This window comes from Hemibagrus wyckioides, linkage group LG15 (genome assembly GCF_019097595.1).
Source record: "Hemibagrus wyckioides isolate EC202008001 linkage group LG15, SWU_Hwy_1.0, whole genome shotgun sequence".
NCBI classification, from domain to species: Eukaryota; Metazoa; Chordata; class Actinopteri; order Siluriformes; family Bagridae; genus Hemibagrus; species Hemibagrus wyckioides.
The window spans coordinates 8,110,001-8,137,500 of record NC_080724.1 but is presented as its reverse complement, the minus strand read 5'-3'; the positions used below and the strand labels follow the sequence as shown (position 1 = coordinate 8,137,500).

The 27,500-nt window shown below is 40.0% G+C and overlaps 1 protein-coding gene across 2 annotated transcripts in view; it reads left to right on the top strand.

The window, feature by feature from the left end:
* Positions 1-27,500, top strand: part of lrp1ab (low density lipoprotein receptor-related protein 1Ab) — a 130,665-nt gene that overhangs the window by 7,247 nt on the left and 95,918 nt on the right. For both annotated transcript variants that reach the window (XM_058410521.1, XM_058410522.1), the window contains exon 2: positions 16,095-16,217. In XM_058410521.1, coding sequence (XP_058266504.1) covers positions 16,095-16,217 — 123 coding nt within the window. The remainder of the gene's footprint in view (positions 1-16,094; positions 16,218-27,500) is intronic.

Genomic DNA, 27,500 nt, shown 5'->3' with positions numbered 1-27,500 from the left:
AAGCAGACTGGGGGATTAGTGTAAAAAGAATAAGAAAGAAATGCACGTCTTTTAGTCGGGCTCCTCGTCCGTGAGCACGAGTGCCACCAATGAAAGGATGTTTGTTGATGGTGGTAGGCAGGACACGCCGTAATTGGTGTTTTCTGCTAGCGGATTCAGTGTTTACCCCGTCGCACAGCCGAGGGCAAAAGGGGGAGCAGATTGCTACATGGTGTTAAACAGAGGAAGGTGGGTGGTGTTGATGTGGCAGTGGAAGGAAACATGTAGGCTGTGGACACACCTCTTCTGAAGAGTTTCCATTTCTGAGTGTGTGTTAAGTGGAGAGTTGAGATCAGTGCTGCAAAATGTTTGGTGTCAAATATAAATGCTTTTTAAAGACCATGTCAAGTCGTGCCACTAATGGGCTTCGTTTCCTTTCTTCTGTTTGTGTTTGCTCGGCATCTCGCGCAGACTTGTGAACATTCGATTCCATTCTCTATCACTGCATTTGTTCCCTCTGACTTATTATCTCTCTTCCCCTTCAATCCCCTCCCCGCTCTCGCCCCCTGTCTTCCACGTGAACTCTTCACCTGAGACCTGAGGCTTAATCCGATTGTGGTAACATAATTGTGATGTTCTTGTTTGCCTGCAACTTGCTTCTAAACAGCTCTTTAACACTTCTAAGCTTCCTGATCCTCTACTGTAACGCTTCCTGTTCGATTGCATCTTTCGCACCTCACTCGATACAACACTCGTTTAGACGATTCCGAGAGCTTCAGAAAAACATGATGCAACTAAACCTTGCCAAAACAACATCTGTCCCCAAGCAGAAAGACGGTGAAGTCAAACCCGTGGTGGAATTCCATGGGGTCAGCTAGGACATGACGTAGTAAACCAGATGATAAAACCCCCAGAGCTAATCGACAATCCTCTCAATACAGCAATTACCCGCTCTCAGTAGTAACATGTAACTCTTCAGTAATGCTTAGATGCTGTGCACGGCTGCTTTGTATCCCTCATTAAGCTGTCGTTTCAGGCAAAGAGATGACCAGCATCAGAGAGAAAGCAGGTGTGCTCTGGCCATCGTTATCCTCTTGAACCTTTTCCAGAGCTGCATGTCTGGGCTGCTCCACCAGCTGGAGAACATTTCTGAAAATCTCCTCTTGCTGCTGGTCAGGTTTGGGTCTGCTTTGTTATTAGTCTAAGGTCAGACCTCCCAAAGTGTTTGTGGGTCCAGCATGATGCTGTGAACACCAAGAATGGAAAGCAATTTGTGTATTTATTTATTTAGTCTTTAAGCGTGTTCACAGGTTACTTGTTCCTTTTTAAGCTGCTCCTTTTGGAAGTCCTTGTGATCGTGATTGACCCTTAATGAATACAGTATTCGGAATGAACAGATGTGTGGGTGTGTGTGATCTAAACAAATCCAGATTTTTTTTCGACATCCAGTTGAGTCGATAGGAGTGTAAAGCAGGACTGGGATCTGTGAGAAAGAAGTTTTTATTTTCCTGTTGGTGCAAACAAGAGGTCTGAGATGAAGCTAGTAGTAGAAACAAACGCCACAACAACATTCGTTATGTTAAATTTGTACAGCATTAACTGAGTAACTGGTTTCAATTAGGCTACCAGTTTATTTATGTTTTGGAAAATACAGGTGACTCAATTTTAGAAAACATCACATGAAGATACAAATGAGATCTATGTAAAAAAAAAAAAAAATCTAGTATCTATTAATGTGGTCTGGAGCGATGAAGCTGAGGAACTGTATTTACACAAACGTGCCAGATATTTTTACCTGTTTTGTGTTTCTCTAGCGTTTCCATTGACCGAGTTCATACGGTTTGTCTGGTTTAGGTCACACCCAGATACAGCTACTTAACAAATCCAGACAACAGGATTGTGTTAAACCTGTCGTATGTGTTGTGTTCAGAAATTATTCACTTCATTCAGTTAATCAGGCTTTTCTTTTCTAACGACGAGCTAAATAAACAATCACGACAAGCACGATTAAGCTACACAGCAGGGCGTGTCCAGACCCGGCGCAGAACGTCTGATCTTTTTTTTTTTTCACGTCTAAATCTCATCGCCGGTTCTGTTAAAGGACACGGAAGGCCACGAATGCGTGCGACATTTGTAAGTGCCCCCTTTCCATGCCCCACAGGATGCTTTGATCCCTTGCTAATGAGCCACTGTAACTTAGCCGACTCCAGCAAAACGCAAGTCTCATTAAGGCTTTAAAACACCTGAAGCCTTTGAAGAAGTTTTTGCTCTGTGATGTAGCGAGGCAAGCCCCGCTCTCGTGTCTCTCGTGTTTGTTTCTGGATTTGGTTTTGAGGGGAAAAAAGCTAAACAGGCCGTGAAGCTTTGAGTTCTGGATGTTAGCGGTGCAGAGCTGCTTGTTTATGTAGTACCACACAAGAAGTTTTACAAGCACTTTTTACTTTGATATTCTTTTATGACATGGAGCCAAATTCATTTCAGTTGCATAAAACGAGCTCAGAACCCGTCGACAGTTTACTTCGTCATCGGTATCACCCGTGTGCCGGTTTCATAGGCACGAACAAAGTTACATGTATTATATAGACTATTAATACATTTGTAATGGCAATCGATTTTTTTAAATACTTACAGCATATATGGTATTAAAATGAATAACTAGGGATAAATGTCGATTTTTCAGGTTTTTAAAAAATGTATTTATACTGATGAGACAAAATGAACCTTTTTGATACATCAATAACGGATGTCACTGATCATCATCACAATCATGAAACAATAGAAATAAATGGATAATTTCCACATGCTGCTAGCAATGAAGTCCTCATGTTTTATGTTTGAGGTTTTGTCAGGTTACTTATTTAAGATGGATGCTGTAGTTCCACCTCTTGATCTTTTCACAGAGCGTTTTGCTTTCTTTTATCACAAAATAGCAGATCGCTGGTGTTTTGTCTCATCTGTTTCTTAGCACAGCAACGTACAACAGACTTAGGTCCCATGGTATCGTATGGAGTTTGGTACTGGAGCATTTAAAAAAATATGAGTAAATGAGCACAGTATTGGATGCATAGAATATTCGTAATAATAATAATAAGTCGCTTGATTAGTACATTTTGCCCCACACCTCCAGGGTTTGGTGTTCAGTTTCTGCCTTCACCATGTGTATGAGGAGTTTTCATGTTCTTCTCGTGCCTCAGGGGTTTCCTCAGGGTTCTCCAGTTTCCTCCCCAGTCCAAAGACATGCTTCATAGGCTGATTGACATATCGAAACTGTCCTCAGTGTGTGTTGTGCCCTGGGATAGACTGGCATCCTGCCCAGGATGTACCCTGCCTTGTGCCCCCTGGGATAGGCTCCAGGTTCCAGGTAGTGCTTTTCCACAGCTTAAAGACACTTTACATTCCAAGCTTAACAACCAAAACAAAAAACTGCCAAACAAAAGCAGATCGATACACGCAGACAAAACGTCTAAAGGACAAAAACGAAATCAGAGACTAAGACTAAGAAAAGAGGAATGATCTTCACAGAAGAGCCAAAGTACTGAAGAAATCGGTGTGCTTAAAGTTAAGATCTTGATGTTCTGCAGGAGTAAATTCCAAAGTCTTTTCGAGATCCTGGACCTGAGAGTCTGTGTTGGGATGAAGGGATGAAGAAGCTCAGGATAATAAGGCTATGGCGGCTTTAAAGGTCAGAAGGAGGATTTTGTAATGGATCTTAAATGCTACAGGTTACAGGTAGCCAGTGCACATGATGTCAGCCGGATGAATTTCAGGACATGTTTTTAAGATCGTTATATAATTTCCCCATCAACGCAAAGCAAGTTTATTTCCGTAGGCGGCCTATTTTGAAGTGTTTCATTTCTTTTAGGGGTTTGTTTATTTGAATTAAGGATTTCAGTCACACGCTTTCCAGCATATTCCTTCCAGCACCTCCTGAGTCACACGTATGCCAGACTTTTTATGAGGCTGTGCATGAGTCTTTGTCCAGCACCTTAGAGCTGCAACAGGGTAGAGGTTTAAGGATAGGAACTTTTTCTATAGTCATAAATATATCTTTAATTAAATCTGAATTAATTTACGGTCCGTAAGTTCTAAAATGAATAAAAATGCTGTAATAATGAATAATTATTGGATATTGGTTTTCAGCAGCTTTGTTTAAAAAAAAAAACTAAAGAAATTCGAATGTTCTTCAATAATTATCGCTATATACATCTAAATGAAGCCATAAAAAGGGAAAAATTGCGAAAGATAACCCTTTTTCACCCGTTCCTCCTCAGAAAATTCCTCCTTAGTATTTATTTTGTGCTCATTTATTTTAAATTCCTTTTTTTTTGGTGATCAGATCTTGAATGATTGCTGACTGCTTCACTAGCGCATAAAAATCACCTGCATAAACAATACCAATTTCTTGTAAATAAGATGAATATCAGGGTTTATTGGGGCATGGTGGATGTATGTGATATGTAAACAGAAGATACCGGTGGACAGAAGCTAGCTCGTACACAGCTGAAGCGGATTCATCTCACTCAAATCACAATTGTTTTAAAATGCTGTGTGTCTTTGGGTGTTGAGGAATAAGAACCATTGAACCTTATTCATAAAAATGGCATTTTGTATTGTAAGAAGCATAATCGGGGGTTGTAAAGGGAAAGTGTAAAGCTACAGTGTAAAGCTAGATGTTCAAGATAGTCGTGCGCTTGTGGTAGCAGTTTAGGGAAGGAATGCACATCAGGTGCTTGTTCAGACCTTTGTCATTTTGAGGCTACTGCAGCTCACTCCTTACTGGTATGATCCAGAATGCAGCTTTTCAGCCTTCTGAAATTTACCCCATTGCTCCACTCCTCCAAGCATCCACTTACCTCAAAGCTCTTATCTCTCCCCACACTGCACCGCACTCACACTGATCCTCCAGCACTGCTTGACTGGCCCCACTGTCTCTCAGAGTACAAGGAAGATAAGGTATGCAGTCCCATTGGTGGTGGGTGTCTTCATGTGACTTCTAAAGACCTTCCTCTTCCTGAAGTACTTAGCACTTAAAAAACTTCTTTGTGTCTGTGTGCTTGTCTTGCTGTATCACCTCCCAGTAGAGATTTAGACTGATGGTATTCTTAGTCTGTGACCCACTGAACCAGTATTGATGTGCTGACTGACACAGACTTCCAAAGCAGTTCTGTAAGTCGCTCTGGATATGGAAGTCTGACAAATGTTGTAAACTGAAAGGGGTGTAATGGTCAGGTGTCCGCATACTTTTGGGCATATAGCGTATACACACACGGTGGATATAAAACGTCTTACACTCCCCTTTAACAATGGCTGGATTTTACGAGGTCAAAAGATGAAACTAAGATAATGTCAGAACTTTTTCTTAAAAACGTATATATAAAAAATTAAGTGCCAAATTATCAAATATTATCTGGAAAAATATGAATAATAAAGTTTTTATAATCTGGTTGCATTAGTGTGCACACTTTTCTAATTGGGAATATGGCTGTGTTCAGAGTGAACCAATCACATCTTCTTGGTTTTATCAAACTGCTGAAGCAGAGAGCTTACATGGATAATATCTCACTCGCTTGGTAAAAAGAATCAATGAAGAGTTGGGTAGAAAGGAATTTCTTAAAATATTAGATGTGTCATGGAACACTGTAAAGGTCATCAAGAACAAGCAGAAAACGGAGCACCACTGAGACAACACAAATAACGGGATGTTCCTCCAAAATTTCTAAAAAGGACAAGACAAAAACATACCAGGGAGGCTGCCAAGAGACCTAAATGAGCTGCAGGAATATCTGACTAGTTCTGATTGCTCTCTGCATGTGACAGCAGCCTCTTGTCTTCTTCACATGTCTAGACTATGGGGTAGGGCGGCAAGACGGAAACCCTTTCACACCAAACAATGTGGCAAAATGTTATTGTCAAATGAGATCAATTCCAAAATGTATAATAATTCCATAATTTCAAAAAGTATGTTCGGTTCAAAAGAAGAAGGCAAAAAAACCCACCTTACAAAGAACACCGTAGCCACAGCGCAGCATGGTGGTGGTAGCACCAGGCTTTAGGGCTTGTTTTCTTCTTCCAGAATTGAAGCTTTTATCAAATCCTGAATAGCTACAAATACCAGTCCGTTTTAGCGCAAAACCTTCAGGTGTCTTCTAGTAAGCTGAAGATGAAAAGGAGTTTCACCTTTTCAGCGTGACACTGACTCAATGCACACATCCCAATCAACAAAGGAATGGCTTAAGCAAAAGAAAGAAGAAGAAGAAAAGAAGATCAAAGTTTTTGGATGATCTAGCCAGAGCCCAGACCTGAATAACTAAAAACCTGTGGGGTGACCTGAAGCGGGCTGCACACAGGAGATGCCTCACAGTTTGATGGATCTGGAATGTTTTTGCAAGGAAAAAGCGGGAAAATCTTGTCAAGATGTGCCATGCTGATGGACTCTGAACCACTGAGTGGTGGAATAAAATCAAAAGGTGCTTCAACAAAGTATTAGTTTAGGGGTGTGTACATGTGTGCAACTAGGATATTATAAAACTAACCGAAAAAGTTTCTGAATGATTTTCACCCATATTGTTATTACGTATTATTACAGGAAAAAAACCTGACATTTTAACATGGATGTGTAGAATTATTTATTTTTTGTGTGCGTGTGCGCATGAATTATTTACCTAGCCATATTTCAAACTCGTACAATATTTTAACTTAATGAAAAAGACAAAAGTTAATATTGAATATGCATCAGTTTTGGTGTAAAGTGGCAGCATCTTTTCCTCCTGGCTCCGTTCAAGCTGATCCATTTTTAACAAGCGTTTCGGGCCACACAGCGGTCAGCTGCATCAGACGTGAGCTAAAACTACCATAGATGACCACTGAGATCATAGGAAATACTGTTTTATTAGTCTATTTTATTCTGTAGCGCTAGCTCTTGAGTAAAGCATACAAACAAAAAGGTCTTGATTTATCATCACTTGCATGAAACATGGCTTTAATGTTTGTGGATGTGTTCATACCGAACCTAAGAAATGAAATTCCAGCAAGATTTTTGGCCTTTTGTTTAATATAACATATTAAGAAAGCAATTATAATATTCCAAAGGGCACAATTAAACTAGTAGGAGAATATTCACTGAGTATGTGTAAATAGGAAACTTGTTTGTTATTGCATGTCTAAATGAGAAATGTGGAGGATTTGATTTGGTGACGATTAATCTAGCTTTCGCTGGGAGCTGAGACGGAGATGACTGACGTAAGCTTATCCGATTACCTCTTGCGTCTTTTATTCTTGAGTTATTATTTCTATTATCTTAATGTCAACACTTTTATTCCCAAAATCGTATTATTTTATGCAGAAATGGGTTTTTGGGCAAAAATATTCAGCAAAAAGGAAAAAAGTGCCTCAAGCAGAAAAAAATATAAATACGAAACAAAATCATTATATTACACGAATTAATTTATATGTTCCAGGCTACTGCTATTATTACTGTTGTATATTATTGAAGCGTTAGATTGAAATTAGATAAAACGTTAGTCATATGGTGAACTGCTAGAAAGCTGAGAGGATGTGTTTCATATACACTTTTGTTGCACTTGTTTAGTACAGATTCCATATTTGTCAGTAAACAGCACTTCCCGTGCTTCCTTTGGGTTTTTTTAGTGTATATTATATTAGTGGGAAAGTCCCATGGTGAAAAAAAGTTGGGTTTTTTTTCCGATAAAGGTGAGCAACACGGACCGTCAAAACAAACATGTCGGGACGGTGTATGTTCACAGAACAAAAGGATGAGGCATTTGTGGAAGGCAGCATATCCGTCTCAGTGCAGCGTTAGTTTAAGGTCCCACGCTCTTTAACTTTCTTTAACGCTCTTTACCAGTTTTACTACAGCAGCAGGTTTCTAAATGATGCACAGATCCTTGATCATGTTATGGGCAAATGTTTCTCCATTGAATTTGATATTTATCTGGATGGACCACACTTGCAGTTTTTAAGTTTATCCTTATAAATAATGAATGAATACTGAATGAAATATTCAGTAGGAAACAGAACAAGAAAGCATTTCATGCGAAAGCAATTTGTCGATGCTTTTGTAATTTTTACTGATTAAAGCACAGTAAGGCCTACATTTGCAAAACAAATTAGTTCTGCTCATTACTTAAGGTTGTAGCAGCTAAAAACATTCCCTCAGGTTTTCTTGATGCTGACATCGAAGACTTCTTAACATATATTTTAAATAAGTGCTCTTATTGCAGAACCCTTCACTATTACAATAGTTATACAACACAAATCAATTAATAGAATGGGGGGGGTATTAGTTGCTCTTGGATTATGTGATGCAACCAGTGAACTGAATCTGTTCCTATAGAAACAGTAACTCATTAGAACAAGAGTGTTAATATAAGCTTGTGATTTACTGTGCAGCTGCCGTTATTGTCAGATCTGCTGTTATAATACATTAATCTGCACCTTCCAAAAAAAAAAAATCATTTCGCAGTTCTGTCTGATGTGAGTAATTATCAATTAGTTTGATTGTTTCACTTCATCAGTATTATACAGTTTGTGGTGTTTTACTTGGATTCAGTTTTGTTTCGCAACTGTCATGGCTTATTTTCATCACAAACGGTTTTCTCAAACTCCATCCTCGTGTTAATTAATTAAAAAAAATAAAATAAAACGTCATACTAGTCTGTTTGCTGTTGATTCCATACAGCGAAATATAGCCATGCTGTCTGCGTTTCCTCCCCCTGTTTTCTTTCGTTCTCCCTCCGTCGTGTTTTAATTGTTGCTTTCTGAAGTCGGATTCCTCTCACCCGAAGGAGCGTTCGAGTGGGACACTGAGAGATCGTTTTGAAATTTGACTTGAGTGGCCTAAATTACAGCCCGGCTCTGGCTGGCAGGGTCGGACCGCAGGCCGATGTGGCAGGCAGACATTCCTCCTGCTGAGGAGTAGATTGGAGGAGGAGACGAGTGCTTCGTGATGAGATCCAGCTCTCCAGCGCCGCTCTCCCTGCCAGCTCCTGCCACTTCGGTGCTCTTGGACTTGAACACAGCTGTCCTGCATCCAGGCCATCCCTAACTTCAGACCATAAACCTGGAAGGTTAACGATTCTTGGATGAATTCGCCTTCCCTTAACAAAGAACTGTTAAATGTTGTACAGAAGGCTGCCAAGAATGTTCTAGATTATTCAGTGGGGTTCTTGCAATGGGTATAGTTTCTGATTCTGTATTGATATACATGCCAGTCCAGACAAAAGCTTGGCTCTATGTCTTTAAATTCCACAGTAGGTTCTGAATGCACGAAAAGGCCTTCGCTCTGCTTTATGACCGAAAGACGACTAGATCGCAGATGAAATCAATTAAGAGGTGCTGGAATGTGCAGCGGTGGTCTGGTCCTGATTTAGTGGCGTGGTCTGGGGTGTTTTTTCGTGTTTTGGGGGTAGTCAGAAGCTAAAACTGGGTCAGATCTGGTGCTAGCTGGCTTCACCGTCTCTATTCTCTTGGCTCTCAATAACTAGGGAAGATGCAGGGACTCTGCTGTTGGGGTTTTTTGAGGGGCTCCTTCACCAGAGTAACCCGTGTGGCTTTGCTGTTTTTCTTGACCACATCCTGGCTGGATTCACTTTTTATCCTTTTGTTAACTGTGCTGTGCGAGATATTTGTGGTATGTTTATTCAAAGGAAAGTCTTTTTAAATGCCACTTGGGGCTTTTGTAGACTTTGAGTTTTAGTGGGCTCAACCCTTGGCCTCTTTGGTGGTACTTTATGCTGTGGGACTCCTGGGACATATCACAGCCATGGAATTCTTGTCTTACAGCAAAAAATCATCAGAATACTTCGTCAGAGTTGAAGCAGACATAAAAACCCTAATGACTGAGTAGCTGCATGAATATAATATGTAAAATTTAGAAATGAACTTATTATTGATTTATTTACATGCATTTAGACTGAGTAAGCTTCTTGTTACTTTAGTTACTGTTTTGTATGCAGCGGTTGTTGTCTTTTGATATTTTAATCTAATACAACTGATTTGAAGAACATGAAATTTAGTTTCAGCACTAAAATGAATTGTACATCCATTAAACACACTCATCGTCATTATATGTTAGCCGTCTAGTTGGCATTTAAAATGAAGAATAGCCCTTATTAACTAGATGGCCAAAATCCTATCAGAAAACCTTGTCCGGTTAGTTCAAGTTAGCTATCTAGCTAACGCCAGCAGTGCAGATTAGCAACATTTTATTATTACCTCAAATTTTCTTACATCAGGTTAGTTAATGTTAGCTATCTGGCTAACAATAGCTGTGAACATTATATATAACATTTGTTATTACTTAAAAAATCCTCTCAGAAAATCCTGTCAGGATAGTTCATGTTAGCTATCTGGCTAACAGCAGCTGTAAAGATTAGCAACATTTTGTTTTTACTCATAAATCCTCTCAGAAAACCATGTCAGGTGAGTTAATGTTAGCTGTCTGACGAATTTGAAGAGTATTTATTAAATAATTCTCTATTAGTATCAGGTTAGCACAGTTGTTAATAGTCAAAACAATCAACATTTGTCTCAGAAACCTCTCCTTTCCCCGAGCTAGCTTGTAGTTTGTCACTTGTTGCTGTGTAGCAACGGTTAATATTGTTGTTTATTTGTTTTTGTTTGTTTTTTTGTTTAGATTTTCTTTTGTTTTGAATGAGAAACTTTTTTAGTTTAACATTGAATTACATATGTTTGCTAAAGGAACGAAAGAAATGTCACTCATTCATTCAAGCCAAATGTTTTAACACTTTACCACATTAAACCCCTACAAAAGACATATAGAGACCCTTGTTTCCTTAATTCATAATACACAAGTATTTTTAATTGTGAAATAATAATATTTCTTTTTATTCGACAGCGGATGAATTTGTTGTCTGACTGTAAAGTTCCATTGTTCCTAAGCTTAGATGACAAAACCCTCTGTCGCGATATTTGATGTTTGAGGTCTGTGTGTTAGCTTTCCAGTCCAAGATATTTTCAGCCTAGTCTACTGTGACTGATCGGAGCAGACATGTGAAGTGACTTCTGCCGTCCAGGTATGCCTTGGACAAATATCATGGCAAATTCTACAGCTCGGGTCTAGACCTTGTGTTTTCCTGGATTTTTTTTTTTTTTCACCCACTGTAGTACTGCTCCACATCAATTAATCTACATATTGAAGTGTTCACTGCAGGGCTAAAACTCTCCGCCATTTTGCCTGGATGAGAGAAATTAGAGTGATTTTTAGGTAATATATTTGTAACCCTGTAGGCTGTTAAAAGTGAATCATTTCCAATATGTGGAAGAATATTTCTCAGGCTAGCCGAGGGCTGTGGGTGAAAGTAATGAAGTAGTTTTTCTCAGTTTTCCTCAGAATTTGCTTCATTTAAAAATGATTCTCAGCAGAGAAAGCTGTTCTATAAATCTACAAAAGGAGGCGACTAATTATAAATGTTTTAGCTAGTCTGACAAGCAAGCGGAGTCCCGCTACCCCCACAAAGCGCATTATTTTTGTATACCAGCAATTTGCTAGTGATTACAATGTTTAATTTATTAATGAACACACCATGCTGTTAATGGGTTATAGTTAGATTTAATGTTGTGGAACATCCAAGACACAAATTGGTTCCTGTTCTGGTCTTCGCTATTAGCCGCGGTAAACACGGTTCCCCACCAGCCAAGAAACCAGGAAGCTTTCATTTTGCTGTTCTGAAAACTTTTCTGAGTTAGGACTCTCACAAAGTGCTTACAACCTGAGACTCTGTCAATAAATGTTAAATTAATATCTCCTAACAAAATGTAATGATGTCTGACTAGCCAACAAATATGCTATTGTAGCAAATCGTGAAAATCTTATCTTCATGAGTCTTGCTTCACCATTTTCATATAGTATATAAATGACCAAATAAAGACACATCTGGAAGTCTCTTAAGGAGTCTGGTTTATTTTCATTTCTGCCGGGAAACTAAGAATTACAAAAAACAATCTCATAGCCTCGGCTGCTCATTTGTCTACGAAGGTCCTGTAAATGAACAGCTTGCTGACTGATATTGTTCAGAGCTCCTGGTATATATGAATAGTTCCTTCCTCTGCTGTTTAGCATTTTCCGTTCCGCCTTATTACTCGTTAACAACTGCCTGTTGTTCTAGCAGACCTGTGGGATCTCAGTAATGATATAATGTGGCTCAGCAGCTAGGTGCTTGTGAGGTTTTCGCCCGACCGCCGCTATTGAAATGCTCCTGATGTTTCCCGTTGGTCGCAGTCCCAGAGCGACAAATAAAGCCCTTCTTCAGTCCGTCCCTGGCCTCGCTCCTGCGTCTCAGATGTGCCAGAATGATCAAGTTCACCCCCCACCCTCACCGAACACACACACACACACACACACTTGCACACTCCCTCCCCTAATTTTGCACCTATGCAAAGTTACCCGCGGTTTGGCTCTCAGCCTTCGGAAAACAGCACCACGGCATCCAAATTAGATCTAGGTGCACTTGCGGTGTGAGAAAAAACGGCCCAAGACCGTGCCGGGCCCCCCGACTCCGCAGCTTGCACAGCAGGAATTTGCGGTCTCTCTTGTGCTCCCGTCTGGGTGGAGTGTAAATATAGACTCCGCTATGTTTTCGTTTCGGTTTTTATTTTATGCAAAGTCATTGGGAATGGAGCAGAGAGCTCCGAGCAGCCAGACACGAGGAAAGCAATTCAGCTCGTTAAGATGGATTGCGGGGTGTGTCTTCTGTCCGGACCTGATCTAGAGCTACTTTGTGTTTCTAATAGCGCTTATACCATTTAAATTTGCTTCTTTTGGAAGCCGCTAAGATGCTACAATTGAGGAGGAATTAGGGTTATTATGGCGCTGCATGTAAAGTGAATTCCCTTAAGCAATCGCTCAACTTGTCTGCTCATCTCTCCCTAAATTTCATTACTCTCATTAAAGGCTCTTTTTTAAGCTATATTTATATCAAGACACAACCATCAGCTAGAGTTTATACATATGTGCTTTGCAGTATGATTGTTTTTTTGCTATTAAACATATAAGAAAGTTGTGTAAAATCTACCATAATCCATATTCAACACATTTTGCACACTGTACTCACAAAAGTAGTTGCACCCACATGGAAGTAGATCCTTCTGTTTACTGCTAATCTACATCCATCCAACTTAACTGCTTTATCTTGGTCTGAACTGTGACCAGATTTAAAAGCTGTTATTTGTAAAAATAAATAAATAAATAAATAAATAAATAAATTCAGAAACCAAACAAAAAATGTTAACAGAACCATTGAAATGGAATCTGTTTACTGCTGTTCCTACCATGTTTGCAGTTTTGTTACAGAAAGCTGTGAAATGTCAGGTATATTATAGTTTCACCTTCAGCTTCAGTTTGGTTTGATTCTAGTTTTGATTTTGACTTTTGTGTCACTTTCTTATTTCTTCTCATTTTCTTTTAATTCTGTTATTCTCTATTATCCAAGTATTTATACAGTAATGGGAAATAAACATTTTTTTCGCAGCAGGTATGCAATATAATATTTCTATATCCTTGGTCCTGTAAGCATGTTCTTAGAGGCAGATTTTATCTTGGCCAGACAGAGGGATTAAGTAAAGGCTTCAGCTGAGGAAATGACACCGTAGAGACCAAAACAGTACTAAAACGGCACCTAAAACGAAACTAGACTCTATCAGTAGGGGTCTCCGAAGTGACATTTCAGTGGGGGGTACAGACATATTATGTAATGTGTGCGTGTGTGTGTGTTTCAACAGTGTGGTCAGTCGTCTTTCCCACTCACATGGACTCTCCTTCTTTCCTGTAATGCAGCTTTGGGCTTTGGACACTTTCCACCTTTGCTTTAAAAAAAAAAAAAAGCCACTGAATAAGGAAAAACTGTACAGAACACAGAACAACTTTATTTAATTATTTATATTTTAATAAAGAGTCCCTGTGCTTATTTTTTTTTTTTTTGCTTTGATCAGCTGTATTCTTCTTCTTCTTCTTCTGCTTCTTCTTCTTATTATTATTATCATCATCTTGTTCAGAGCCTCAATAGCTGCACGCATACAAGCCAGAGACCAGACAGTGGAGCATATACCGTCTGCAGGAAAGCGTGCAAAAATAATGCAGAAGCTCATGCTTGGACACGCTGGAAACAATTACGTCAAAGATAAGATAAAATTAGCTTCCATCACCACTTTTGTCTGATTCAGCAGATTCTCCAGTGCTTCAGTGACTTGTCTGTTCTGAAATTATGAGAACTACATTAGGGAAGCAGCTCTGGCAGCCATTTTTAGGCTTGCTCCAGACCCCGAAGCGATAAATTATTTCAAAGAGCCTTTCAAATCAGTCGGTTTTGAAGGAAATAACCACGGGCCACTTTGCTCTTCTTCGTACAGCTTTACTTATTTATTTTTCCCTTCTCTCTGCTTGACTGAACATACTTCTAAATGTAGGTCGAGATTATTTTCAAAATCTGTCAACAAATCATGATTTCATTGCTTATAGTAAACTTAATCTGAACAAGTTTCATAATTACCAGACTGACTGATATAGAGAAAGCGAGACAAGTTCACATAGTATTAACCACACTGTGAACCAGTTATATTGTCAAATCTCAGGAGGATGTTGGCGTGGGAACTACGCAATAACTATAGTGTTCCATTTGTGTGATTAAAAGTTAAGTTAGAATAGTGCTGTGGTGATCAGTCTGTTGCTAAACACCAGCATCATGGTCAATGGACATGGACAATGGACATTCTCAAAGCAACTTTACAGAGGTATAGAAACAGAATAAAAATTCTAAAATTAAATTATTATTTATCTCTAACATTTGTCCGTAATGAACAAGCTTGAGGCGACAGTGGCAAGGAAAAACTCCCTAAGATGATATGAGGAAGAAACCTTGAGCAACCAGACTCGGAACAGAACCCATCCTCATTTAGTTGACAAATTCAGACAAAATATTCAGAAGATATGCCCTCAAATCATGTTGGATGTACGATCACACTCTATTGAACCACATGGAACTGATGTACACATATGAATTAATTCAATTCAGTGAGATGGGGTTTTTTTTTTGTGTGTAGGGACAAATGACAGTGTCATAAGTCATTCATGAGAAGTCCTCAGGAAGAGCCCTTTATTATCATCTGTGCCTGTGATTCTCCTGGCAGCTGCTATTACAGCAAATGACCCCTTCCGACCAATCAGACTTGAGCATTAAGCAGTGGTATAATAACAATTAACTAGTAAACTAATTAAAAGAAGAGGCTGTCTCTTTCCCTGTATGCCACACAGTCACTCAGACTTCTGCCCATTTCCTCATGGTGTAGTCAAATCCTTACCTGCTCACAAAAACGACTGAGATATGTGGCACTTAGTTCCAAGCAAAATCATCGTGATAGTGTTTTTTTCAGTCCGTAAGTTGTCACCAATATTTTCCAATATCTTGAAATTTTCCTCTTATCTACTCTGATTTTCTACAAGAGCTTATTAACAGCCAATAAGTGTTGGAAAGTAAATGGGTTTTATCTGCCGCCATGCACAGCAGATCCCTGAATCCAGTTTATCCTTCATCGATATGTGTGGAAGAGTCAAGGCAAAAAAATTTTTTAACCATCATAATGATTTTTTGTCATACCTAAATGAGGGTTTGCAACAGTACACATAAAAACACCCTTGATGATGCAAAATAGCAGTATAAATAGCGTTATTGTATAATTCTTATTATTTTTGCCCTGTACCTCCAGTTCTCTTGGTAGAACAGGCCGCCTACATGAACCCAACTGATCCTTCCTTTATATTTTTGCGTACATAATAGCATATGCTCCGCTCTCGTGTTTATATTTTTTGCTAGACATAGGGATGCTCTCCAGATGAAAGATAGCGTAGTAGTAGACAGCACTAAACAACCAATTGCACGTGATGAAGCTCGCCTAACTTGCGCACTACAGCCATGTCGTGTCTGTTATGTTTTATCTGCCCGTTTATAATTGCTGATTCGCTAGAGCGTGATCGCTGAACTGTCTACGTCCATGTCTGTGCATATGTATAAAAGTCAGAAAGTATGAAAGTCAGCTCTCAGGTCCCACAGACATGTTTAACGTCTCGTGTTCCGTGTTTTCAGCCCCGAAGACCTGCAGCCCCAAGCAGTTTGTGTGTAAGGACCAGGTGACGTGCATCTCTAAAGGCTGGCGCTGCGATGGGGAAAAGGACTGTCCCGATGGCTCAGACGAGGCCGCTGATATCTGTGAGTAATCAGTCTGCTTTATTAAACACTCTGTCAGGGAGCCTTGGTATGGTCTAGCTGACTCTGGTGAAGAGAATGAAGCGTAGATTTTAATAATTAGACCAGTAATAATTCTATTGATTTGGAACAAAGGCTGAGTTTATGTTAAACACTTATGTTATGAGTAAATGTAACATTATAGGTAATGTTTATTAAAGAATGCGGTAAAAGGAATTTTGTCATTTAATAATATCAGAGGGCTATGCTGCTTTAAGAAACTAATCAGTGACTTGGTGGTGTGATCTGAAGCTGTGTCACTGTTGCACCACATCAAGTGATGGGATTATTTTGCCTTTATAAATTCACACGTTTCCTGAAGTATTGCATTTCTTATGCTACAGCGGTTTGCCAATGATTACAATTTTTAACATATTAATATTAAAACTCCGTCTACAGTTACATTTCAAAGCATGGTGTGGACCGACTGCAAAACAAAGTTAGTTCCTGGTTTCATTTCAGTTAATAGCAACTATATGCTACTTACTCGCTCTCATTTTACCATGACGTAATGAAAACCTTGAACAGTCTGAGGCCCAGCATCGTAATCTTGACAGGCTTGACTGACTGCTTTGTCTCTAGCCACCAATAAACAACCCCTTTAGCAATTTTTTTTTCTTTTTTGAATTGTTACAGCCAAAAATGCTTGAATTTTTCTGCAGTTCCTTTTTCCGTTTGAGAATCCTGCATAGTGCTAGTGCGTAGTATATAATATATAATTTGGGACATAACGATGGTCCGTCACATGACTTCTCCTGTCTGCGTTAATCATGTTTACACTCGGCTGCCTGGAATGATCATGTGATTACTTGTTAACATCTAGAAACCAGCCCAAAAGCATCATTTTGACATGCCCTGATGAAGGCTTTAAATTTATTTTCTTTTTAACCAGAGGCCAAAAAATGGAATTTTTCACCATGACATGTCATGTCACACTCGCACATCATGAAGCTCATAGACAAGAAGACACACTGTGCTTTACGTGTTTGTAGCTTATTATAAATATTTCAGTTTTTACCTTCTAGCTGGAGTATTTTCATAGAAAAGTTCCAAAAAGAAGAATTTTTTTCACACAAAGGTTTCCATCTTCAAAGTAAACGTTGATATCAAACCTATTTCTGCTCTGAGACGTCCCAAGTGTTTGTTCATAAACATCTAAAATGTGAAGCTGTTATCTTCAAACACAAAAATTCTGTGTAAGGTTTTCCAACAGAGGGAAAAACACACGTCTCTCACTGAAAGCCAACAGAGTCCTGACTCATTTTATATCGGACTCTCAGCCAGAAAATCATTAATTTCTTTATACTGATAAGTGTCTGAAATGTCTGATAAGTCGAACACCAGCATACCGGTAGAAAGGGTTAATGACTGAAACACACACGCATGCTTTTGAACTATAACTATAACACTATATAACAAATTTGTACTTTTTTCTTGTTCATGGGAAATAAGTGTTCCCCATTCTTCGTAACCCAAATAAAGAGTAGTGAAAGTTTGGGCAGTTTTTCAATTGTTACATCGAATAGCCATGAGCTATTGGATGCTCATAAATGTACTTCCCTCTTGAATGCCTTAGATTTTTGTTTTTTTAAATAATTATTCAACAATTATTACCCCAAAACTGAAGATGAACATCTCTCATGCTACTCTGTACCGAGCATGCTGGTGTAAATAGTGATATTCTTCATACACAGTTCTTATCCAGATCTAAGATCTCTAATCTGTCCCTTCAGGGGGATTGAGAGCACAGAAACAACAGAAAAATCACAATGTCATATTCAGAAGAACAAAAATGACCGCAGATTTGGACCATGATGCGACTTGTGATGTCATCACCATGACACGCATGACGAGCTCTCATAGAAAGCTCTCTTTGAACATTGAGTACAGCTCTCATAGAAAGTCTTTGGTAGGAGTTTAAAAGAAGAATCAACAAAAAAAAAAAGCACAAAACTGCAACAAAATCTCAACAATCACAAAAATGCTCCTGGAAATCCTGGGTCACTGACTGTATAACTGACTTGCTACCTAAATATGAATGCTTTGTTTTGCCTTTTGAGATTTGATCATGTTTAATCAAGTCCTGCTCGTTTCATTCGGTTTCGGTTTTAGACGCTCTTTTGTTTTTTGTTTGTTTGTTCAAATTGGAGGTTATGTTTCAGTAAGTACTTTTGGTTCGTGACTTTCCGATGAATGACATCTGTGGGTCCTGAGGTGAAACCTGTGGAGAAACTCTCTATGTTTTACAGGGTCAGGTTTCAAGGATGTTGTGGTGTTCTCTGGTGGACTTTGTGTTGTGTTTGCTGTCAGTGTAAATAAGACTGAAATTCAGCGTGGTGTAATCATTCATTTTCCAGTTTGAAGTAAGAGTATATTTACAGGCTAAAAACAGGGGGGAGGGGGGAGGGGGGGCACTTGATTGTACAACCTGCAACTTTTTGAAGTTTTGAAACATTTATGGACGGGTTGCTTTCTGTATTTGTTTTGTGTTCACTTTCAGACCTAAGACTGTTATTAGAAATGTTTTGAAAATCATTCGAGTGTTTCAGAAAAGATTTCTTGTTTCACACGGTTCGTGTTTCGTGTGTCATGACTGGGTGTGAGTGTGCGAGTGTGTGTGTGTGTGTGTGAGAGAGAGAGTGCGAGAGTTTTTTGTTTTGTTTTTTTTTCCTAGTGGAAAAAAAAACCCAGCTTGTTAGTTTGCCTTACATGGTTTATATAATATGTTAAGTTTGTTTATAGATTGGTAATAGTATATTGGATGTATATTTGGGGATTAGTGTGTTGGATGTATATTTGGGGATTAGTAGATTGGATGTAGATTTGGGGATTAGTATGTCGGTTGTAGATTGGAGATTAGTAGAATTTATGTAGATTGGGGGAATAGTAGATTGGATGTATATTTGGGGATTAGTGGATTGGATGTAGATTTAGGGATTAGTATGTTGGTTGTAGATTGGAGATTTCGTAGAATTTATGTAGATTGGGGAATAGTAGACTGGATGTATATTTGGAGATAAGTATGTTGGATGTAGATTTAGGGATTAGTATGTTGGATGAAGATTGGGGGATTAGTAGATTGGGTGTAGATTTGGAGATTAGTGTATTGGATATAGATTTGGGGATTATATATTGAAGGTAGATGTGGAGATTAGTAGGTTGGATGTAGATTGGGAATAGTAGGTTGGATGTAGATTTGGAGATAAGTATATTGGATGTAGATGTAGGGATTAGTATGTTGGATGAAGATTTGGGGATTAGTAGATTGGGTGTAGATTTGGGGATTATATATTGAAGGTAGATGTGGAGATTAGTAGATTGGATGTATATTTGGAGATGAGTATATTGGGTGTAGATTTAGGGATTAGTATGTTGGATGTAGATTTGGGGATTAGTAGATTGGGTGTAGATTTGGGGATTATATATTGAAGGTAGATGTGGAGATTAGTAGATTGGATGTAGATTGGAGATTAGTATATTGAATGCATATTTCAAGATAAGTAGACTGGATGTAGATTTGGAGATTGGTAGATTGGATATAGATGTGGGGGTTAGTATATTGGATGTAGATTGGGGATCAGGAGGTAGATTGGATATGGATGTGGGGGTTAGTACCTGTAAATTGCAGCATGGCGACGATATGACGCCTGAAAAAAAAAATCTGCATGGAAATTCAAGGTGTGGGATACTTCAGCCACCTAGAATATGGATCTGCATATGTTGATTTGATTTTGATCACGATGACAACAAAGCACTCTTCCACATGATACATGAGGGTGAAACAAGCTTGTGGAACAGCTGACTCTACCTCCAGCTCGACTCTATTTTTAATATCTGGGTTGATGAATATTTTGTGCTTCGGAACAGTTCAGTGTCAATGCTTCAGATAAGCCCTGCGGTGTAATTCACAGTTTTTCTGCCTGTTGGTGGCTCATTTGAATAACGTACCTCTTCATTGGCCCAGAGCTCGCTATCGTTCATTTCTCCAAACCCGTTTTTTCCACTTTCTCTCATTTAGATTCCTGATCCTCTGGGAAATATTTCCAGAATCAAGGAAGAAAGCAGCATAAGTGCTGTTTCTGGAAATTAGTTCATATCAGCTGTTCTGTTGCTGTGATCTCTCACACACACACACACACACACACACACACACACACACAGCTGCTCGTGCTGTTTCCAGTACTTTAGCTCTACAGGTATCCGCACTCATTTTTGCACTTTTGTCTCAGCAGTAGTGAAAGCGAGCACACAGCAGCATGCAGACTAAATCTTAGCTCAGCGCACATCCAGCTGTTGAGCTGGACATTTCCCAGGCCTGAGAAGATGTCGTGTTGTCATGTGTCTCCACAGCCATCACATCAGCTTCAGAATATACGCTGCACACATGTGCATGCGGCCTGGCCTCCTTTTACATTTTCCTATTGTGTTCTGTTATTATTTTGTTCTTCGTATATTTAGTTATGTACATTTTATATCTGCAGTGTGAGCAGATCCACAGCATGCACACACACTGATCTGTCTGTCTGTCTGTCTCTCTCTCTCTCTCTCTCTCTCTCTCTCTCTCTGTCTGTCTGTCCTCTGTTTCTATCTTTCTTTGTGTTTGTCTGGCTATTTGTCAGTCTGTGTGTGTATTTGTTATCTGTCTTTCGTTCTGTTTTTGTGTCTTTCTGTCTATTCATCTTTCTGGTCATCTGTCAGTCTTTTGCCTCTCTCCATCTATTTTATTCACTGCCTGTTCATCTGTATACTCATCTGTCTCTTTCTGTCTTTCTGCCTGTCTTTCTGCCTGTCTTTCTGCCTGTCTTTCTGCCTCTCACTCCTCTATTTCACTATGACTTTCTGTCCTTTTTTTCTTTCTCTTTAATTTTTTCCTCTCTGTGTGTCTCTTCCTGTTTGTCTGCCTATGTCTGTCTTTCAGTCTGCCTGTCTGTCTTTCTTGCTTGCCTTCCGTGTACCTGCCTCTCTTTTCTTTCAGTCTGTCATTATCTGTTTTTCTCCCTGCCTTTGTCTGTCTGTCTGTGTTTCTTGCCCCCCCCTTACTTTCATTCTTTCTGTTTTGTTGAGTGTGTAATGTGCAGTAGAGTGATGAGTGTAAGTAAGAGGAATGAAGGAGATGAGTGAGATCTCTTTCTCCTGGCTGTAGCTGTGTGACAGTAGCTGTGTATGGAGGAGTGCTGATGTGTGTGTTAAGGCTGGACATGTGTGAACCGGTTCGCTGGAGTAGTAGACTCGTCTGCTTCAGTGTGTTTAGGTCTTAGCTCTTAATTACACGCCTGTACACAGACGCCTCGCTTACACTACAATTACACACTCCCCTACCTTCTTCCCTCTTTTCTCCACTTCTTGCTCTTCTTCCTTCTTACCCCTGGGAAAAGCCCTAAACTGACTTCAGAGATGCAGTTTCCTCATTCTTTTATTGACACTGCTGTCTGTCTGTCTGTCTGTGTATTTGTGTGTGTCTGTGTGTGTACATGTTTGGGTGTGTGTAGACGTGTATGTATGCGATTTTTGTATTTGTAAGTTCAGGGACTGTAGTACAATTGAGTGCAAAAGTTTATGCCCCCCATTCTTAAACTATTCATGTACCCCAAAAGAACTCAATGAGTCAATGCTGTGCCTCTTTCGTTCTCTGATCCCCCCCCAGCCGCCATTCTTTCTTTTGTCTCCATATATGTTCTAACTTTTTTTTTTTCTCCTTCCTTTCTTTCATAACATTTCTTTCTCTCTATCATAGAAACTAAACTTGCACTCAGCTTCTTGTCTTTTGCACTGAACTCTGGCATTGTTTTACACAGTCCGGCAGTCCAATGAGAGGCGCTTTCAAATGTCTTAAAACCTCTTATTATCTTGCTTTACGGCTGTGTTTGTTCTTCAGCCTGTAGACACACAGATGTCAGTGGATGTGTGTGTGTGTGTGCATGTGTATGCATTTTATTTGTTTCAGTCTTGTTTACAAGTATGGCATCCCTGCAGCTAATAATGCTCTTAAATGAGTAATTTCCCATGGAGCACAACAGCACAAGGTCAAAGACCGCCTCTGAAGAACAGCGCTCTCCGTTAGAGGAGCCGAGAGCGACTCGTCCTGCAGCTCATTCAAGGTCGGGTTTTTACATAACGGCATGAGACACTGAAAAGGGTCTCAAATCCAAGAGCGTTTTTCTAGAGAATATGCTCGCCTCAGACACAGACGCGTGTTTATCTCTAGCAGGTTCTCAGTGTTTTTTTTCCTGATTATCTTCTGCTGGAGTGAGAGTTTTAGATTATCTGCAATGTGGTGAGTCATAAGTTTGGTTTTCGTACACCAGAGGCTTTTGCAGATAAAAAAAAAAAAAAATCTTGGTGGCAACACCCAAAAAAAGCCTAAAAATGGAGAATAAATCGTGTTGTGGTGAGATTACACAGCAAGTGTATGTTCCGCTCTGTAGCTCTGGACTTCTTACCAGGTGCAAAACAATGGCTAGTTAGTGTAAAAAAGCTACTTATAAAAATAACACACTAATAAATCTAGAGCAGCAGGCAGAGAGATGATCTGTCACACTGGAGTGCATGGTAATGCTGCGTTCACACATACAACCGACAATTTTCGATGAAAGCTGCCGATTTCCGGAAACATGAACGATGACGATCATTAGAGACTAGATGTTGGTTTGTCCAGCGACGCATCAAAGCTACTTGCTTCAGCGACTACCAATGGGAGTGAAGACGGTAGAGTGCCCATGATCTATGACAAAGCAAACACACTTCTCCTTCTTTTCATATAATATGATGCAAATATACACTGCTGAAATGCTAAAATCTCCATCCGGAATATTTTATTTTAGCACTGATTTGCTGTTAAGTGAAATATTAGTCGCTCCGCCCACCAGTAAATGTTATTGCTATGGCAACCAGTTGCAGGAAGGCCTCCTGAGGACTTCTTAGTACAGCGTCTGGAGACGTGCAGAGATAAGATCACGGTACGTGTGAACACAGCATTAATGTTCATTCCTGTTCCGATACTGATTGAAGGTGAAAGAAGGAGCGCATTGTCCCGAAGCCATTTGCACTCATGACACTGAGCCGTTACAGCTTGCAGGAATATGTGTACCGTTACTACAGTTTGTAGTTTTTAATAACACACGCTGACAGACATGCTGAGGCAAGCCTCTGTTTGGATGCACTAACAGACGTTAGATGTACTTGTGGCCATCAGTTATATAATGGATTTTACCTTGGTGAACTGATCTCACACACACAGTTTTTGTGTTATGTCAGCCAAATAGTACCATGATAGAATAACATCATTAATATAAACCTGTTATTTGCTATTGTAGTAAATGCAGCAACACATTCTGACCAATCAGAATTGAGAAGTCAGCAGCCCTGTGTGTGCAATCCTAATCACTCATTTTGGCTTGTCCTCTGACTTTGATATCCAAGCAAAGCAAGGGAAAGTACAACAGTTTGCCGAATTTCTATGCGATGTCTCACTCCAAGGCGGATTTTTCTCACGCCAGCCAGGCACCACACACCTCACCATACCCTATCTGCTTTCCTCAGGATCTCCTGTCTGTGTATCATCTCGTCTAGTCGGCCAGCCAGACTGCGCAACAATGTCTTTTTTTCTTTCTTTCCATCTTGCCACAGGATTACTTCACATTTTTATTTCCCTATCTTTTGGTGATTTATGGCCTCTGTAGCCTTTGTTACCTGGCTCTCCACTAGAACTTACTGAAGTTCAATCCAATTGCTGTTTTAATCCTTAACAGTTGACAGAACCAGAAAGATACGATACACATCTTTGTTCGTCCTTCTCGGTTCACTTGCTGTTGGTCATTCGTGAGCCAATCTGCCAAGACTTCTATAGAAATGAGGGCGCTCTCATTTTTCCTGTGATGACCTGCATTGAGGTGCTTTTGATTTGGTGTGGCTGTTTAGTCTTCAGGGGTTCCTAAGTCTATCCTAGAATGGTTGCCAGTCCATTACAGGGCACCATGCACAGACAAATTCATACCTGGAGGCAATTTAGAGTGATCAGTCTACTTAGTGATATTTTTTGGGATGTTTGAGGAAACAGCAGAACCTTGAGGAAACCCAGGAGAACATGCGAAACTCTACATTAGCAGTAACCCAAATCCTGGATCGAACTCATGACCCTGGAGCTATGAGTTGGCAACACCTACCCTCTCAGGGGTTCCCAAGCCTATTCAAGCATGGGATGCCAATCCATATAAATTCATACCGGGTGCAATGTAGACTTAGCCGTTCCACCTACTGACATTTTTGGTATGTTAGAGGAAACAGGAGAACCTTGAGGACCACCTAGACAACATGCAAAAGTCCACAATAGCACTAACTTGAGCCTCACAGTCGAACTGCTGACCCTCCAGCTTCAACGTGGCAACACTACCCTCTGTGCCACACCAGCAGTGCAGTTTGTTTTGTGTAAACAGAGCGATATGGATCTAACTAGAGAGAACTGGGTTTAATATGGTTAAGTTGCTTTTCATTCATTGCTTTGTTTGATTATATATTTTTTTAATCTGCCTTTTTTTTGTATTTCTCTGCCTTCAAACACAGTGTTTTTACTGTACAGGCTTTTCTATGTAGACAAAGAGACACTGGGAAAGACGACACTAACTGCTTGACCAGTCATCACAACTGGGGAGAGTGAAGGCTAACAGTTGTGTCCTCTGTGACTTGTAAAGAAGCCTCAAGAATTCTCAAGTTTGGTTCAGAGCACAGGGTCAGCCATTGATACAGTGCCTTGCACAAGGGCCCAGCAGAAGCATCTTGATGTTGCTGGGACTTGAACCCCTCAACCTTCTGAAAAGTCCCCCAAGTCATTGGACCACTACTACCACATCTTTTCAACCTGCTGTATACAAGGGAAGCCTAACACAACTGGATAAAAAGCACTAAAAAAAAAAAAAATCTACCCTCTTCCACGTAAGGTTTATTGAGCTAGCTAAGGGAGTATTGCATCCCTACACTCCAAGAAAGCCTGGCCAGTTTTCTCTAGATTTCTGTCCACGGATGGCTGTCCCATTGACAGGAACATACAGTTTCCAGACAAAAGGGTGAGCACATTTGCTCCAATCAGGAAGTTGCCCAACATAAAATAATTATTATACATTGTGTTATTTAGTGCACAAATAACAGTGAGTGTATACAGGCTTTATAGTGCGTTATGGATTATAGTGTAGTGCACCGTCCAGGGAATATCATTTCTCCAGTACAAAATGGGGCTCTAAGTAGTGAAAAGTAAACCGACATAGAATAAGGGCAATCATGTTTTATTACCTATGGTTGGGGCAACAGTGATTTAGTATCTTCTGACTTGCATAAGGAACTCATACTCTTTGCTTTAGTGATGATCCGGTCTGTCTGCAGCTTGCTTGCATTTTATCCCCTGTCATGTCTCATCCCATAAAACTAGTCTTGTCACCAGCTATAAATGAGTACGTTATGTTCTTTTGATGCCCTCCTTTAGAAAATTGGGAGATTTCAGGGCAATAGGTGAAATTGCTTCTGTCTTCTATTTGTCTGGTCAAAGGTAGCAGTCTATATTATCCTCGGGGTAAAATGGATGTGGATTAGAGCAAGGTCAAATTTATTTTCTGTCCTCTTTGCCTTTTGTGTCTGTGTGTGTGTGTGAGTCATCATCTCTCCACATGTTAATGGACCTCACAGGAGTGACGAATGGAAAGGCTGGTTCAAGTCTTCCCTTCGAGGAGGCATAGCCTTTGGATGGTTGGTTTTGTGACTTTTCTGAGCCAAAGTGTCATGGGGAGAGTTTTATTTAGAAAATCAGTTCAGGATGGGCCGGTGTCTCTTCCAGAGTGGATTCCTGCCTTGAATCCAGTGCTCCTGCAGCGAGCTTCCTGATCTCTGGCTTACTTTTTTTTTGTCCTCTAGATTCATCATGAAGCTTGCGGTTTGATTGGCATTTCCAGTTTTCATGCCAAATTTTGGCAGAAACATTGAAACAGTGAGTCGGGTATAGTCACTGGCCTGAAAGAAAGTTCACAGAATCTCATCTGTAAAAGTTCTGGAAAGGTTAATTGTGATTTAATGACAATTTTTTGGTGTGTAACTATGACCAGGGTGAGGCACACAAACTCATAGACACAGAAGCCCCTGCTACAGAGTCTGGGATATCCACCATATGGAGCTTTCAGAACTTCTTCGCCTTCCTTTTCCTGATCTGCTGCTCTGTGAGAACATTACAGTAATACAATTATAGCTGTTCTTTATAAGAAGTGATGGCTCTCAGTGGTGGTCTCCCACCCCCGCTACACTCACCCCCGCTCTGCCCCACGTGCCTGTGAACAAAACACTCCTCCGCTAACGTCTTTGTCTCAGCAACCCACCTTCACCCCTGTTTTGATCTATTGTGAACTAAGAGCGAGACTGAATTAGGAAACTGGGTATTAGGCTTGCGAATTCGCGTCCTGTCGAGCTGCATTATAAGATCCTTGCATCATTTTTTAAGGGCTCTTTCTTTGCGCACCGTGAGAGCTGAGAGAGAGAGAGAGAGAGAGAGAGAGAGCGAAAGAGCTTTTGGGAATCAGAGGTACTGAGGTTGTATCATGGCGAGGATGCAAGGGATCAGAGTGGAGTAAGGCTTTGGATGTTCTGCCTCTTCTTACATTCCCAGACATCTTGAGTAATATATAAATGCAGGCTGTTATTGGCTGACAGGAGTGGAACCCGATGTGGTCTCCTGCTTTCTTGTAGCCTGTCCACCTCAAGATTCGACGTGTTTTAATTTTTTTTTTTGCTGGTCAGCTTGAACCAGTTTGACCATTCTCCTCTGACCTCTATCATCAACCCACAGAACTGCTGTTCAGTGGATGGTTTTGTTTCTTGCACCATTCTGTCTTAAGCTCTAGAGACCGTTGTATGTGAAAATCCCAGGGGATTTAGGAGATAATGCTCAAACCAACCCGTCTGGTATCGCCAGTAAATCATGCCAAGCCACTGAAATCACAATCATTTCATGAGAAATATTTGCTTTAAAATCCGCCACTAAGCTTTGTGTTCTTAAATCGTCCATTAAATCTTGTTTTTAAATCGGCCATCGTGTCCTTTTTATTTTGTATTTTTAAGATTATTTTACCATAAAAAACTTTAAGTAGGTGAAGCGTAACAGAGCATCATGGGAGTTCATCCCCGCCTTTATGATCGCCTGTGCACTTAATCTGGAGTCCTTCAAAATGTTTTTCTAAATGATACACTGCATTACCTTGTTATTACAGACAGAGT